This window comes from Amphibalanus amphitrite, unplaced genomic scaffold (assembly GCF_019059575.1).
Source record: "Amphibalanus amphitrite isolate SeventyFive unplaced genomic scaffold, NRLGWU_Aamphi_draft 000858F_arrow, whole genome shotgun sequence".
Taxonomy (NCBI): Eukaryota; Metazoa; Arthropoda; class Thecostraca; order Balanomorpha; family Balanidae; genus Amphibalanus; species Amphibalanus amphitrite.
The window spans coordinates 279,001-295,464 of NW_024882352.1; the positions used below are offsets into that span (position 1 = coordinate 279,001).

At 56.8% G+C, this 16,464-nt stretch overlaps 1 protein-coding gene across 1 annotated transcript in view; it reads right to left on the bottom strand.

Annotated features, from left to right (window-relative positions):
- Window positions 1–2,975: 2,975 nt before the first annotated feature.
- The window catches only part of LOC122367219 (serine/threonine-protein phosphatase 6 regulatory ankyrin repeat subunit A-like), a gene marked incomplete at its 5' end in the record, with an annotated part of 28,022 nt that continues 14,533 nt past the window's right edge, over window positions 2,976–16,464 (bottom strand). The window contains 4 exons of the mRNA XM_043340132.1: window positions 2,976–4,300; window positions 5,166–5,398; window positions 11,974–12,136; window positions 13,485–13,714. Of these exons, the coding sequence (XP_043196067.1) occupies window positions 4,209–4,300; window positions 5,166–5,398; window positions 11,974–12,136; window positions 13,485–13,714 (718 nt within the window). The remainder of the gene's footprint in view (window positions 4,301–5,165; window positions 5,399–11,973; window positions 12,137–13,484; window positions 13,715–16,464) is intronic.

Consider the following 16,464-nt stretch of genomic DNA (forward strand, 5'->3'; position numbering starts at 1 on the left):
TCTGAAATTTTCACAACATGTGCGGAAATGATGTAGGAACACGTGTACCAAAAACGGCGGCGCTGCGCGCCGCCGTTTTTGAGATATTCGCGAAAAACCTGAGGGAGGGGGGCGTAAAAACGCCCCCCCCAGCACGGCGCGGGTTAAAGTATAGAGCGCAATTGGGCTTTAATTGCGCCATCCCCATGGCGCAATTTACAGCAGTTGTTGGCAAATGCGCCCTTTTGCATGTTTCTGAAAAAGCAGCTGTCAGAAGCAAACGAAATATTCTTAATTGATCGGGAGGCTCTTAAATCGTAGCCAATGAGATCCTCTTTGAAATGGTTACCAGTGCATGTTCATATCTCCAGCGGTTTTCTTACAATTAGCGTTTTTCCTTAAGGTGGCGCAATTCACCCTCCTTCCCCTAACAACCGGCCTGAAATCTAAGCAGCTGACTTCCCACTTCACGGCTTGATCACAGCAAACAATAACTTACCGGCGTAGCGTGGCATCGCTGCCATCTGCTCCTACACCGGCCGTCCGCACTAGATAGGCAACCCGTGATACACGCAGGTCATGCGGCGCAGTCTACATCGCAGGGAAGTGGAACGCCGGGCGGAAAGCAGGCTTTCGGCGATAAGCAGCTAGGCTGGGAAGCGGCAAGACTGGATATGGAAAAGGGAGACCACTTGATATTTTCCCTGTAGCGTTGTAAATGACCGACACTTTATTTTATACGGTTTGAACCATAGGAAGAGAGACGACACCACTCGGCAAGACGGATTCCAGTGCAAACAGAATGGGCATCCCATGTCCCGTCCCGGTTACAGCACAGACACAGCTGCGTCCCGTCAGGTAATAGTTCCGGCATAGGACAGGGCTGCGTCCCGTCAGGTAATAGTTCTGGCAAAGGACAGGGCTGCGTCCCGTCCCGTGCTAGTTATGGCATGCACAGGACAGGATTGCGTCCCGTCCCGTCCCGTGTGCAGGCACAGTTCATGCGACATCTGCCACTCTGCCGGGCACTCACCCCGCGCTCACCGGACTGGCACGCTACTGTGACCGGTCAAACTGGGCAGACCGTTGGCGGGCAGGGGCGGGGGCGGATATTGGATGTGGTCCGGTAATGTGACCCAGCATCCGGTCCCGGGTCACTGGGGATGACACACGGCAGCAGACAGCAGGGAGGGGACAGCGCAGGAGCCAGCCTCGAAAGGCGAGGCATACATATACATTCTATATCTGGTTACACGATGTCCGTTTTTGGTTTCAACCTTTTTGACGACTGCTGTTTCCCAAAACTAACCTCTCCGTCTTCGTCTTTGGTACGCTGAAACTTCAACCACCTAAAGGTACACCGTCCACGACTTCGCCCTAAATTCTAACATAGTAACCCTGTAGTATAGAGGCGTCCTGAAGCAGTTCGCGGGCCCTAAGTGTTTTCATCTTTCCTGGCACCTGACAGGTCACTGAGACTGGTGTGTCCCGTTACGGCAGGGCTGTACCCCACGTGTCGGCTTCCTCTGACCGAACGGTCACCAATATTGGATCGGGAGCTGCCCCCACCCCACGTGTCGGTCTGTCTACCCACGGCGGCTCGGTCAGACCGTCCCGCCGTGATCAGGAGCAGATCGGGACCTGACCCCCCTCCCCCACCCCACGTGTCGGTCTGCCCCAACTGCCCACGGCGGCCTGGTCAGAGAGCGTCCCGCCGTGATCAGCAGATCGGGACCTGACCCCCCACCCCACGTGTCTGTCCGTCTACCCACGGCGGCTCGGTCAGACTGTCCAGCCGTGATCACGAGCAGATCGGGACCTGACCCCTCCCCCCTCCACGTGTCTGTCTGAACGACCCACGGCGGCTCGGTCAGACCGTCCAGCCGTGATCAGGAGCAGATCGGGACCTGACCCCTCCCCCCTCCACGTGTCTGTCTGAACGACCCACGGCGGCTCGGTCAGACCGTCCAGCCGTGATCACGAGCAGATCGGGACCTGACCCCTCCCCCCTCCACGTGTCTGTCTGAACGACCCACGGCGGCTCGGTCAGACCGTCCAGCCGTGATCACGAGCAGATCGGGACCTGACCCCTCCCCCCTCCACGTGTCTGTCTGAACGACCCACGGCGGCTCGGTCAGACCGTCCAGCCGTGATCACGAGCAGATCGGGACCTGACCCCTCCCCCCTCCACGTGTCTGTCTGAACGACCCACGGCGGCTCGGTCAGACCGTCCAGCCGTGACCAGGAGCAGATCGGGACCTGACCCCCCCCCCCACGTGTCTGTCTGAACGGCCCACGGCGGCTCGGTCAGACCGTCCAGCCGTGATCACGAGCAGATCGGGACCTGACCCCTCCCCCCTCCACGTGTCTGTCTGAACGACCCACGGCGGCTCGGTCAGACCGTCCAGCCGTGACCAGGAGCAGATCGGGACCTGACCCCCCCCCCCCACGTGTCTGTCTGAACGGCCCACGGCGGCTCGGTCAGACCGTCCAGCCGTGATCAGGAGCAGATCGCAGCCGCCCGTCAGCCGCGATTGAAGAGGAGCGACCGCCGGCTAAAAGCCAGCCGACAGACGCCGTTAGTGAAATTCTGGGTAGGCTGGCAGGGCTCGATACGGACAGACACCCACTCCAGTACCGAAACAGACCGGTCTATAAATGGGTGGGTGCCTTTAGTATCGGTACAAAACACCTTTGATACACCTTCTTTGCCTTTGCACCGATACGGAACGTGCTGATGACCCACTCAATTGATATTACATTGCCTCAGTTTTCGAAAAACTGGCAAAAAGGGCATGATCTCTTTGTAATAAGCTGTTAGCAACGTAAATATTGCGTTGCGTGAATTGGTCACCGAAATTGCTAGGCTTCTACCCAAAACTGGTCTCGTTCTGAACTACTTGAAACTCAAGAACTTAAGCACAGAAACCTTTGTCTCCTCCTGCCTTTGCTTGGCCTTTGTCTTCGCTCCCCCGTCTGTCGGACACAAAATTAAGCGGGACCGGCTGTATATTGCTGCACCATTCGTCTCCGCAGTGGGTTCAACAGGCGCACAGGCCACAGACGCCCAGAGCTGTAACTTGTGACACGGTCCCGGTGGCCAGTCAACATACCTACTAACAGTCTGGTCCGTGCGGAGAGCCACGCCTGCCCGCACTACCCCGGCACCTATCACAGTACATGGTATGTGTGGGTGTGTATTGTGTAAGGCACCATTTAGTACGCACACCAAGGCACGGCGCGACCCGACCGGAATAAACGGAGTTAAGCGAATAACACTGCCTCTTATGGACGACCGGCCTTCAGCCAAGGCCCAGTTGGCACGGAATGGAAGCGCAGATCATATCAGAGCACACGGGCTCAGTCAACAGGTACCAACGTCGGCATTGTTAAATGGCGGTCTTCCTCCGCCACTCTCTCCGCCTCTCCCTCCGTCACTCTCTCCGCTCTCCCTCCGCCACTCTCTCCGCTCTCCCTCCGCCACTCTATCCTTTCTCCCTCCCAAACACCATACAACAGCTCTGCAAGGGCCGCAGCGACCCCGCCACTCCCACCAAAACCTTCCCCGTGGATTATTGTCGGCCCACTAGCTGTATATACGGTTATGGTCTGTGAAGACTAATATCGCACCTCCTGCGAGACTTGGTCCCGGACCGCGCGGGCGGACGGAGCGCTGTCCTCAGCTGCTGTGCGGCCCTCCCCGGCGGCTGGGCCGGACACCTCGGTCCCACAGACCCCAGCCGGTGGTCCCATCAGGTACGGCCGCGGCGTCCCAGTACAATGAGATCCCGTCACACGCACGGACGACTCTGAGCCCCGCGCTACATACGGCGCACGGCCGCTAATCGCGTCAGCGGCGGCCGGACAGCGCGTAATCAGCAGCGAGGGGCGGCCGGCCGCCTCAGTCCCTCCCCCTCCGCCGGCCGCAGACACAGCCTCCAGTCGGCCGGCCGGCCGCCGCGGGCAGGCACTTCTCGGGGCACTGGAGAACGTCGTCAGTCTGTTACTTGAACTTGAAAGTCGGGGCTACGATGCGTCTGATCCTCCAGATGTGCCTGCTGGACTCCAGACTGGAGTCTAGTCGGTCAGTAGAACTCAGAGTCGAAGCTCTGGTAGGTCCCTTCTTCCAGGCTGGGCTCCAGGACTCTAGAACTCAGTAGAACTCGGAGTCTGAGCTCTGGTAAGTCTGTTCCTCCAGACTGGACTCCAGGGCTCCAGACTGGAGTTTATCAGTAGAACTCGGAGTCTGAGCTCTGGTAAGTCTGTTCCTCCAGACTGGACTCCAGGTGCGCCGCCAAAGAGAGTCTCTTCATGGCGGAGCCTGGGGGTACAAAACATCGCGTCAGTTGACAAATCCCACCACCGTCAACACGTCTGTCACCGCTGTCATCCCAGCTGTCCCCATTTGACACAGCTGTCGCCTAAACTGTCAACAACTGACACAACTGTCACGAAAACTGTCAACATTGGACACGTCTTTCACCAAACCTGTCACATACAGCAGTAGAGGGCACACCTGTTAACGTCTGTCACCGAAAGTGTCACATACCACAGCCACACTGTAGGTACAGTAGGTAGCCAATCCAAGATCACATACATTCAGCCATCGTACCACGTAACCCTCCCCCTCCCCGGCATTTCGGGCGTCCCGTCGGTCGCGCGTCGCGTTTGGGCCCGGTTCGGCGGCAATAAACCACCGTGAGGTCGCGGCCGTCGGGTCAGATTTCCCGGCTGGCCGGCACGCGCCGTCGGCTGACCGCCCGGGGGAGGGGGGGGGGAGGGGGTCCGTCGCGGCCGGTCCAGTCACACCAACCGACAGCGTCCACCCGGAGGGAGTGGACACGGAGAGCGTGCCACACAGACAGGGTGGGAACGCCTCGGGTGGTGTGTGGTTGATGTGGTAATGGACAGCGAGGGTTACAATTATATCATGGTGATGAGCGATGACGAGTTCGGGTTTCGGAACCTAGTTAGGATCACCCAAAAAATCTACATTCACCGCTGAGCCACTGACTGGAAGCACTGAGGAGGCGTCCCTCCCTCCTCCCAATCCCTCTCTACCACTCTCGATCAATCCCCCCCCTCTCTCTCTCTCCCTCCCTCATTCCTCCCCACTAACCCGTCTCGCTGAGCCGCTGGCTGGAGCCGCTGGAGGACCTTCCCTCCCTCCCTCCCTCCCCACTAACCCGTCTCGCTGAGCCGCTGGCTGGAGCCGCTGGAGAGCCGGACGGACGTCGCCATCCGGTCGGCCCTGTCTCCGGCCAGGATCAGTGACAGACAGTCGGCGTGCGCGTCCGACACAGTGGTGGCCAGCGCCGGCGTGTAGCCGCGCGCGTCCACACAGCTCACAGAGGCGCCGTGGCTGACCAGCGCGTCCGTGACGTCCACCAGACCGCGCCGGGCCGCCACGTGCAGCGCCCTGCCGGAGGAGAGCGGGCCAGGTCAGACAGGGTCAGCAGCCGTACGCAGCACAATAGGGTAAAGGACAGAGCAGGTCACCAGTCGTGTGCAGCGTCCTGTTGAAAGGGGGACATGGCGGGACAGGGAGTGCCGCAGGTTAGGTGTTGCGCCCTGGGGCGAAGTAAGACCTGTCCGGGTCATCAGCCACCTGAAGGTCGGGACAGGTCAGGTCACCAGTCACCCCACCTGACCCGGATACAGCTGAGCAGTTGGTCACACGCCAGGACAGCCCGGTCAGCCTCACGGGACCAGTCAGTAGCGCAGCAGCCCAACGTCCACAGGTCAATATCACTAGCTGATAAATTGATCCGATTCAATTATTAATGTCTGCGCTGGTCCCCGGAGGGGCCGTCTGCTTTGGGTCGGAGCCAGAGTCGCGGGCCGGCCGCGGCGGCTGATCGACAGTGACGAGAGCCAGGGACCGGCGGTCAGGCCACTGGGAGCGATATAGGCGATCACTTCACCGCGGACCAGAACCGGGACCACCAGGACCGGAGCAGGGACCGCCTCTGGGACCGGCACTGGCAACCACTTCACACCAATGGATAGCGGCGGACGGCGCCTGAGTGCCCAGGCTCGGCATACAAAACTGTTCACTGCAGAAACTAAAACAGCTTTACGCTAAACGTTTTCGAGGTAAAGCTGTGGACGCATTCCAAGCATGCGTTTCCACCTACAAGCTCGCGGATTCCACACATACCAAAAGATTATTTACATAAAAAGCAGCTTGGTTCTCAGTTCTCATATCTGTTGATCGTAGGTCCGTGGAAAAATTCTGACATATTGAACATCTAAACTTAACCCAAATAATGCCAGCCTCTCCTCCAATATAAAAACGAGACAATCGACAAATTTCTCCAATGCCCTTAACATTTATCGAGCTGAAGCAGCGCTCCGAACCATCCATCCGAAAGAGCACCCCTTCGCCCAATGGAGCTTAGCTGGAAGCAACGGTAACGCTGAAAGAGTCGCCCTGAATATCGACAACTACGACTGAAGACAGTGCCGAATATTCTAAAATAAAATTTAGTGAATTGTAATGCTTTCCATGCCCAATCCGTGACCGGAATGAAGAACGCTGTAATTTCCGCTTTTAGCCGCGTATTTGAGAATTCTTGATTGGGGATGCAATGCCCGCGCAGTCATACTGAAGACGAGCTGAACTAACGGGCCTAGTCATCGTTCATCTGACAAAATGTATAACAGTGAAAAATGAAACGGAATAACTGTCACAAAGGAAACTGCGTGGCCCAGGGAACACAATTACTAACACTGCAGACCAACTGTCGCATACGCGGCCCATAAACCAGTCCCGTAAGCGGGCTGTGTCATCTCTCGCCTGCGAGCAATCACCCTTCGCACACTCCCACCACACTACCGAACTGGTCCCGGCCCCGAGGGAGCGATTCGGGCCGATCGGCTATACACAGCCACCGGCACACCGCTGCCCGCCCGCCGCCCGCCGCCCAGAGGTTATCAGTGGACAGGGAGACCGGCGGCGAGCGCATCCCACCTGCGGGAGCGGCCGCGAACCCCACCTCACTTCACCAGCTGCCAGCGCGGGCTTAGTTAAACTAGGCTGTGCTATACCAACCTACCGCCCGACCAGATACAGAATACAGAAATATCGGGGAATAAATCCGCACGACAGGCCCAGACAATAATCACGACATCAATCCTGTATCAGTGACAGGGCGCTGCCAGTTAGGCTGGCCGGTGACCGGGATTGTGTCGTCTAAATAGAGCTGCGGCCATAGATTGTCTCTGTCGGGGTTGGTCTCGGTCTCTCTAGTCTCGGCACCGTCCTTTAGTTTCGTTTCAGTCTCCCGCATCCTGTTCTCTCACATTCGTACCGACCGTTCAAGTCCCGGTCCAATCTTGTCACACCTGTTTTACCTCGGCCGATACTACCTGTCCAGTCTTATCCAATATCCAGCCTATGCCACCTGGTCCCGGTCGGTTCCGTCTTGATCGGTCTCGTTTCTAATGTCTCTGCATTTCGACCAGTCTCCATCGGTTCTCATCCGGTCTCGCATAGTCTCTCCTCCGATCTTGTATGGTCTCTCCTCGGTTCTCAGTTCGAGCATAGTCTCTCCTCCGATCTTGTATGGTCTCTCCTCGGTTCTCAGTTCGACCGGTCTCCTTTGGTCCCTTCTCCGTTCCCGTCTCCTCCAGCCTCGTCTGGTCTCTCCTTCTAGTCTCGTCCCGTCTGTGCCGGTTTCGTCCAGCCTCATCCAATCTCGCCTCGTCTCTCCTCTGGTCCCGTCCCGCCTCGTTGGTCCCATCTCGCCTGTGGCCGATCCGAGCCATTTTCGCCGAATCTCCTGGGACCTAGCTGGAGTGATTACGACAGTGGAATCGCACTACTGGAGACGCGCCGATGGATACAGCTTCCTACGTTTTATCGTATACAGCCACAGATGCATCTGATACAGATCTAGAAGTCACGTAAGGACAAGCATCACTCAATGCTTTCCGTCTAATCACACCGACACACAGAGGAGTCACGTAACGGCAGCCACCACTCACTGCTGTAGCGTAACATCCGTAACAGCCGAGTGGTGCACATATTTTGCCGTCACCCAAACCATGATAAGTCTCGGGGAGGAATGCTCAACGGACTGAGAACAGAGGATATCAGTCTTCCAGCTCTGTCTCCCTGCCACGGTAATGTGGACGGTCCGGAGCTGCAAATGTTTCCCGGTGAGCTATTGCGCGTCCACACGATTTATGTGAACGTGGATTCTTTTATGAGAAGTGGAAACTCAGTTTTACCGGGGGAAATCTCGGGCAGGATGAGTGTGCCAACGCGAATATTTGAACAAACTAACTGGTGTACTCTGCATCAATCATACCACAAAACAGCTCGTGAAACGTCTAGTGGCAAATAACACTGCCCACAAATGATAGAACGGCTGCAGTAAGGTTAGCCACGTGTTTCCCTAACATGCATCACTGAAATAAATTGACGACGCCCCCCCCCTCCCCAAGGTTACCAGACCGACTCTGGGGCGCCCCCCCCCCCCCCGCGGCTAAAATGCTGAGGAAGGGCGCCGGCTCGGTGCGGCCCGATAGCGGATTGCTGGGGCGCCTGCTCATCTGCGGCAGCGCAAAACACACCAGTTACCGTCACCAGGAGGCGGCGGGATGATATCGGGATGTCACGGACATCCCGCCGCTCACTGGTCCCGTGACATCCCGGGCGGGATGTCACGGGATGATATCACACGCTGATGTAACGTGACGCGGCGGGCCACAGCCAGCACTGCCGCTGTCAGGTCACAAAGGATCCCAGTTGGTGCATTAGTGGAAACGAACCGGCTATTTCAGTGCTAAAATCGCTCCAAGTTGCTGGATTATGAGCATGCCGGATGCGGTAACTGCACTAGGTTTAGGACTGGTGTGCTTCAAAGCTCGGTGTGAGTTGGTTGTTAGTTAATTAGGGTTCACGGGAACGCGCGATACGGAGTCGTTGTGTCCAGCCGAGTGTGAGTAGATCCGCCTGTGGCGGGTCAGTTCTGTCTGCGACCCGGCTGGCTCGTCTGTGACCGGTCCGCCGTGCGATGGCCCGCGGACGGCTATAGGAAGCGCGGTCTGTTGGCCGCCAGGCCGCCCCTTTCAGACGGTGGCAGGCGTAGCGCCGGGCAGTAACGCGATTAGCGGCCGGCGGATGGTGACTGGCAGCGGGCCGGCGGCGGGGTATGTCGGCCACCGCAGCACGGTACCGGACCACAGGAAAACCAAAATAAACCAAACCAACATGTGACAGGTCCGCAGCTAAACCAAAACCAATTACTAAGGTCCGCGGCAAAACCAAAAACAACAGGTGACTGCTCAGCGGCCGAAACCAACACGTGACTGAAGCACAGACAGAAAAAAAAAACAGGTGACTGGTCCACGTCCCACCCAAACCAACAGGTAAAGTGATAAAACCCTCTCTCCAAATCAACAAGCGCCTTCCGCCGTCCCTCCCTTCTTTTACGGCCTCAACAGGTGATCCCGCCCTCCCCATTACACCAGTACGCCGCAGACAGCCCACCGCTGGCTGGCACGAGCGGCGGTCAGTTCTCCCTACTCCCCGTCGTCACAGCCAGCCCCCGTAACCGGGGCACCAAGATGAAACGGCCGTCCGGCCAGCCACGAGCCGGACCACAAAGGTAGCGAATCCCCGCGCTTTGTTTGCTTGTTGACGTAGTCCGCGTGGATATCTTGTAATGTAAATAACCACATTTTTCTCAGAGTTTCAGGATAAGTGGTCATACATCACGGTCAACGGCGCGAGATTGGACACTCGAAATAGGGCAACAGGAATTCACCGGTGGGGCCCGTTGAGGGATTAAACGTCGTGAGCGGCTGGAAATTGGTTTCGGCCCAGCTCCTGCTGACAGGACAGGGTCGGGAGGGCGGTCGGTGACAGGTGATTTTTCACCGCAACGCATATTTAGGGAGCATACACATGGTTCTGCTCGACTAAAACAAATTGATGAATAATAGATAACATGGCATGCATGGTTGGCATACAACTCATTCGAGAAAAAACTCAACTGCCAAGGAAAGACTTCGTCATTCCCAGTGCTCACTATAAAGCGTTGGCTGTATCTCACGCCGGGGACACAACACCTCTGCGTGTTCCCGTCTCTCCCAGCGTTCACCACCGCCGGTCACACGGGGACCGTCCTCCCGTCGACAGACGCCGCCGGCCGACCTAACCCAATCCGTCCGGGTTGATAAAGTGGAGGCGCGGCGCCGACGGGCGACCGTCGGACGGTGGACGGCCTGTCCACAGACATTACAGTACCGGACGGACAGACGGACGGACGGACGGACGGGGACGGCCTGTCTACAGACATTACAGTACCGGACGGACGGACGGTCTGTCCACAGACATTACAGTACCGGACGGACGGGGACGGCCTGTCTACAGACATTACAGTACCGGACGGACGGACGGACGGACAGGGACGGCAGGGGAGCCGGAATAGAGCACCGAGCTGAAGATGGGTGGGGCATCACTGCTTCTGTTATACATGAGCTGCGAATAAAGCTGTGTTCATAATGTACTTCGTAATTTCCTCTGGCAAGCAGCCTCCATAGTCTTGTGAGCCATACTCTGTATGCTGCATATACCTACTTAATTTGTTCGTTTTATCTCTGCTACATCTCGCTGCCGTGTTCTCTGAATAAAGACGTGCCTTCAAACATCTGCGCGCCATTCAGCTAACCGCCGTCGGGGCCGCCCCGTCCGTTCAGAGTGGTCGCTCCCCCGTCTGCCGCTGTGGCGTGACCGAACTACTGCCGACCACAGAGCAGTCCAATCACGAGCATCCCCCGGGAGCGGGCAGAGCGTGTCCCGTTCACCGGCCGGACTGATATTCAGCGCCGGGGCCGACGGCGGCGTATGTCTGTCTGTGTGTCACGCGGTGGACGGCGCCGTCGATTCACACTGTCGCGATACACTCCGATAGACGAGAGGGAGGCTAGCGAAGTAGTTCGGTCACGCTCCTGACCACAGCTGAAATATTGAACTGAATGAACCGATGGGATATCCCCCCTTTCACTATGGAAGACCGTCCAGGCAAGTTACATAAATACATATGCAAACGCTTCATACATAGTTGGCAAGATTGCGTAATATGGAACCTAAAAGCAATTCGATTAATACCAAGTCTGAGCAACAGTCTACGAGCTTACCCAGTTACATGAAAACTTGGTTCCACTGTACGAGTTCCACTCTTATTTTCCAACAGTGCCAATGATGCTCCCTGTAATCACAAAATTTATTGTGCAGCGTTTTAGACTAACCAGAGTCAATTTGGTCGGGAATTACGCCGGTAGCACTCGTGAAGCTCCGCCGTTCTTTTGGCCGCCAATCTATCAAATTGCAGTTCGACGGCGCACGTCCAATTGATAGATTCACGATGTCGAGACGATGTAGCCACGTACTATGGCGTTGCAGCGTTAACTGCGCCTCGCGCTGGGGCTTAGAATAACTCACCGCCGCGGAAAGAGACGCCTTGGCTGCCAAAACATACTCTCCGACACAAAATGCTTTCACTTGAATGTTTATGGTTACGAGCGGTTACCGAAACAGCTCGCAATGTTTAACAGTAATTGGTGCTTACTTTACATACATTACGAGTACACTATGCTTCGAACAGCAAAACACCATTTCTCTTTGGGACGGGGATCAGCATGACGGAAAGTTGACCGGATATTTCCCTTGTGGTATAGCACTGCGGAAAACACACCGTCGGTTTACAATGCTGAGAGACCTCTCGGGGGGGGGGGGGGGGGACTGGGGTGTCAGACAACACACAAACTTCGGTCCGCCTAGTCTGACTCCCGACCACAAACTGACTACCGATACTACACATCCCCGCACTCATCGTAAAGTGTCTGTGAAATTGTCTCGTACTCACGCATGCTCGGCCTATCTGTGTTACTTTCAAATACTCACGTCTTTACGATCTTATCTATGATTGCACTGTACTTGCTCACATCTGCCATGTCATGTCTGTGTTACGCTGTACTCACGTCTGCCCGGCCTTGTCCGTGATGTTGAGCAGTGCCGGCCTACCGACCCGCTCCACCAGTCGCACGGCCACGCGGCTGTGCTCGGCCTCACAGGCCAGGTGGAGGGCCGTTCGGCCGCCGCGGTCCCGGTGACCAGCCGGGGAGCCGGCGTCCAGCAGACACTCTGGGAACGGCGGGGAGTCGCAGTCAGAATGGTAGCCTACGGGGAGCCGGCGTCCAGCAGACACTCTGAGGGCGGCGGAGAGTCGCAGTCAGAATGGTAGCCCACGGGGAGCCGGCGTCCAGCAGACACTAGGAACGGCGGGGAGTCGCAGTCAGAATGGTAGCCCACGGGGAGCCGGCGTCCAGCAGACACTCTGGGAACGGCGGGGAGTCGCAGTCAGAATGGTAGCCTACGGGGAGCCGGCGTCCAGCAGACACTCTGAGGGCGGCGGGGAGTCGCAGTCAGAATGGTAGCCAACGGGGAGCCGGCGTCCAGCAGACACTCTGGGGGCGGCGGGGACGGACAGTCAGAATGGTAGCCAACGGGGAGCCGGCGTCCAGCAGACACTCTGGGGGCGGCGGGGAGTCGCAGTCAGAATGGTAGCCTACGGGGAGCCGGCGTCCAGCAGACACTCTGGGGGCGGCGGGGAGTCGCAGTCAGAATGGTAGCCCACGGGGAACCGGCGTCCAGCAGACACTCTGGGGGCGGAGGGGAGTCGCAGTCAGAATGGTAGCCTACGGGGAGCCGGCGTCCAGCAGACACTCTGGGGGCGGCGGGGAGTCGCAGTCAGAATGGTAGCCTACGGGGAGCCGGCGTCCAGCAGACACTCTGGGGGCGGAGGGGAGTCGCAGTCAGAATGGTAGCCCACGGGGAGCCGGCGTCCAGCAGACACTCTGAGGGCGGAGGGGAGTCGCAGTCAGAATGGTAGCCAACGGGGAGCCGGCGTCCAGCAGACACTCTGGGGGCGGCGGGGAGTCGCAGTCAGAATGGTAGCCTACGGGGAGCCGGCGTCCAGCAGACACTGGAGAATGGCGGGGAGTCGCAGTCAGAATGGCAGCCCACGGGGAGCCGGCGTCCAGCAGACACTCTGGGGGCGGCGGGGAGTCGCAGTCAGAATGGTAGCCTACGGGGAGCCGGCGTCCAGCAGACACTCTGGGGGCGGCGGGGAGTCGCAGTCAGAATGGTAGCCAACGGGGAGCCGGCGTCCAGCAAACACTCTGGGGGCGGCGGTATGGAGAGTCAGGCAGGGAACGGTGGGGACAGAACAACACACTCCTACACAGGTAAGGCGACAATCACACTGTAAACAGATGGGACAAAACGTCACACTCTTGGACCGGCAAGACAACATTCACATCAAACGTGAGGGACAGACAATTGGGGAACGTTGGGGCAAACAAGTTCCCTTGTTTGTCACCTAGCAAAGGTAGCCTGAATGACACTGGCCAACAACTGAAGTTGTGCGTGCCTCAGACTCTAAACTCCGCGCTAAGTTTCCCGCCTCTTCCCGGTCTCCCCGGCCACTCACCGACGGTGCTGAGGTGTCCGTGCCGCGCGGCCGTCTGCAGCGGGGTCCGTCCCTGTCGGTCGCCGGCGGTCAGTGGCTCCCGGCAGGTCACCAGCAGCGGCACACAGTCGCGCCGGCCGCGCTCGGCGGCCACGTGCAGCGGCGTCCGGCCGCGGCCGTCGGCGCCGGCCAGCGGAGCCGAGCCGAAGTGGGTGAGCAGCGCGGACAGACAGTGCTCGTTACCCTGGTACCTGACGAGAGAGACAGGAGGAGGTCACTATAGGAGGCACTCTCACTGGTGCGGGTATAGGCGAGGCGTGCATGTCACGCATAAGTGCGTTCGTAAATTGGTGTTCGATGAATTCACGCTAGTAATGCGCCTAGTAATCACGCTATTTCGAGCAGACTTCGTCGTTAAAAACACTCAGCGCTGAGGCTTCGTTAGTCGACCAATTCCCATCTCGAATCGGAAAAAAGTTGAGCACCGTTCAGTTTGAAGTGCGTGGGTAAAACTTGTCCCTGAAAACATTCTCTGAACACGCAGTTCGTAAAGTCAGGAAAGACAGAGCGACAGGTTCCGCTGTTTTATAGACCCAAACCACGCTGATAACTATGTTGCCATTTGAAAAAGTTCCATTTATAAGAAATGCATTACCCTCTGAGAGTTTTTGTTACCGCTCTGACGTTCATACCATCGCGGTACTCCCAGTTACAGCTAGGTGGGGGTTAATTACCGGAGCTCTGGCTAATAGCACCGCTGACCAGCCACAGACAGGAAAGGAGAGAGACTACCCCGGCGAGTCGTCCGGGCGACCTCCGCCCGCGGGCAGATAATTATGACACCGAGCGGTGGGGTGTGAGGGGGGGGGGGTCCATCGGCACGTCATTAACCGCCGTCCAATTAGCGTCTGCTCGCCGGCAGACAGTGACGTCACATACTGAGCTCGCACTGCGCAGCTCATTAGCCCGCGGCGCACCCGGGACGGAGTTCTACACACGGACCCGCGGCCCAGAGGCAGCCGTGGTGTGAACTGCGAACACGGGTCGTCTCAATTTGAAGGCTTCTTTTTTTTTTTAGACGCAGCGATTGATACCGAGGTCTTCAGTTGACCGAGAGCACACAATATGACAGTTGGGAAAATGTCGAGTTTTGTTTTAGATAACAAGCTGTTAAAAAAAAGATCATTGCGTTTGACTCGCTAATCATTGCTAACAAAAATATTGTAAATGCTCGTACACAGCATCGTTACTGTCACAGACAATCGGGTACGTCGAAAACAAGCGATGTCAATGAGAACTGAAAGCGAATCGCATTTGTAAATCAAATCGATGATACACGACAAACTTAGCTTCCAGCTCATCAACCAAATGTGTCAATCCTATTTTAATGGGCGTTGTATGAACTGCAATCCGACTGGGCCTTTGAGCTCTGGCGACATGATTTGACGCCTGATTTGATTCATTTATCATGGCCTCTCTCTCTGCCGCCGTCGTTCTGCATCGGTTTACCGGGCTGATAGAGTAAACAGCCTGTTGCTGGAGGGCGGCCGGTGGTCGGCAGACCGAGCCGACACAGACGAATGGACGGCGGGAGCCGCCCAGGGCGAGGGCGGGCGCTACCAATCGAGCTGGCAACGCCAGGGGAAATAAAAATAACCACCCAGGCATGAGGTAGGCACGGCTTTCTAATAAAACACTCCCAGACAGCATCGAATCACTGATTAGCTCAATCTGTTTTCAGCCATTTTTCATGATAGCCAATCGATCAGCATAACAAATAAATGGTTCAACCCCACCAACGGCGACTAGAAATGAGAGATCATCAGGTCACACCGCAACAAAATTCCAGTAGCTGGAAGTAAGCAGGTGATAAAAGTTTGCTAGCGATCGGTTATTAGAACTGCCTTTTTTGAAGAGTTCATAACTTAAAGGCTCAGTCATGGCAGCAGCCGTTCAGCCCGTCCAGTCACACCTCTCAGCGTTCCCCATGGATGGCCGACACTGTGAGTGACGTGTGTGCCGAGCAGTGACCCGGCCCACCACCGTCCTGTTACCGCCGGTAGCCGCCGGTTTCCGTCTCAGTTGGACTCACTGTGAGGTTCAGCTGACTGGCGCTGACGGCCCATCGGTGCCAGTTCACCCGGAGACGGCCGGAGCGATCAGCGCCACCGACCGCTGACCTTCACCGGGGCACCGCTGACCGACCGCTGACCGTCACCGCCAGGCCACGGACTGACAGCGGTCACTGCCGGGGAGTACTCCCGATCGGCAGAAGGGATTACCCGTATTGACACGGTCGTCGCTGCCCAGAACCGCACGGATCGCCAGGCCGGGCGGCTGGCTGGGGTCCGGCCGCGACGTCTGGAGCGATACTGTGCCGCAATGCATCGCTGCTGTGCGGAACAGCATCCAACACTCTCTGTAGTGTTCCAGTGGCATCGCGCCGCCAGAGGAAAACAATGGCAATGTAAGCTGATTATTCAAACAGCTCGAATAGATGGATACAACAAGCCAACTGGTTTATCACCGCATCATTCGATTTTTTTCTTTGACTGATAAAGCTCTGTTTTTTTCCTTCTCACTCAAAATTGTACCAAGAAAAATAGCCACCGGTTTGCTCGACCAATCGAAACCAACCCTCACAAAGCACACACAGTAGAAGGAAAACAAATAAGCCATCACCTTAACTCGTCCAGATGAGATAAAATCGAATCAGGAGGCCAGTAAAACGGAGACGTGGGTCGTTAGAGAACCCCGTCTGCCTAAAGAATCAATCCGCATTACGCAATACGCATCTTGTAAGTACGTCTTCTTCCCCACAAAACTTACGTCACAGCAGCAAAGTTATAGTAACGGTCGAGTCATAGTTGAACTTCCTTACCAAGCCTTGATGGACATCAATATCCCTTCTTAACTTTATACATAAATATGTCCTAACCTACCTCCCTGTAAAAATAATTAGGTTGTCACAGCTGCCGGCAGCCACATTTTTACCACCAAG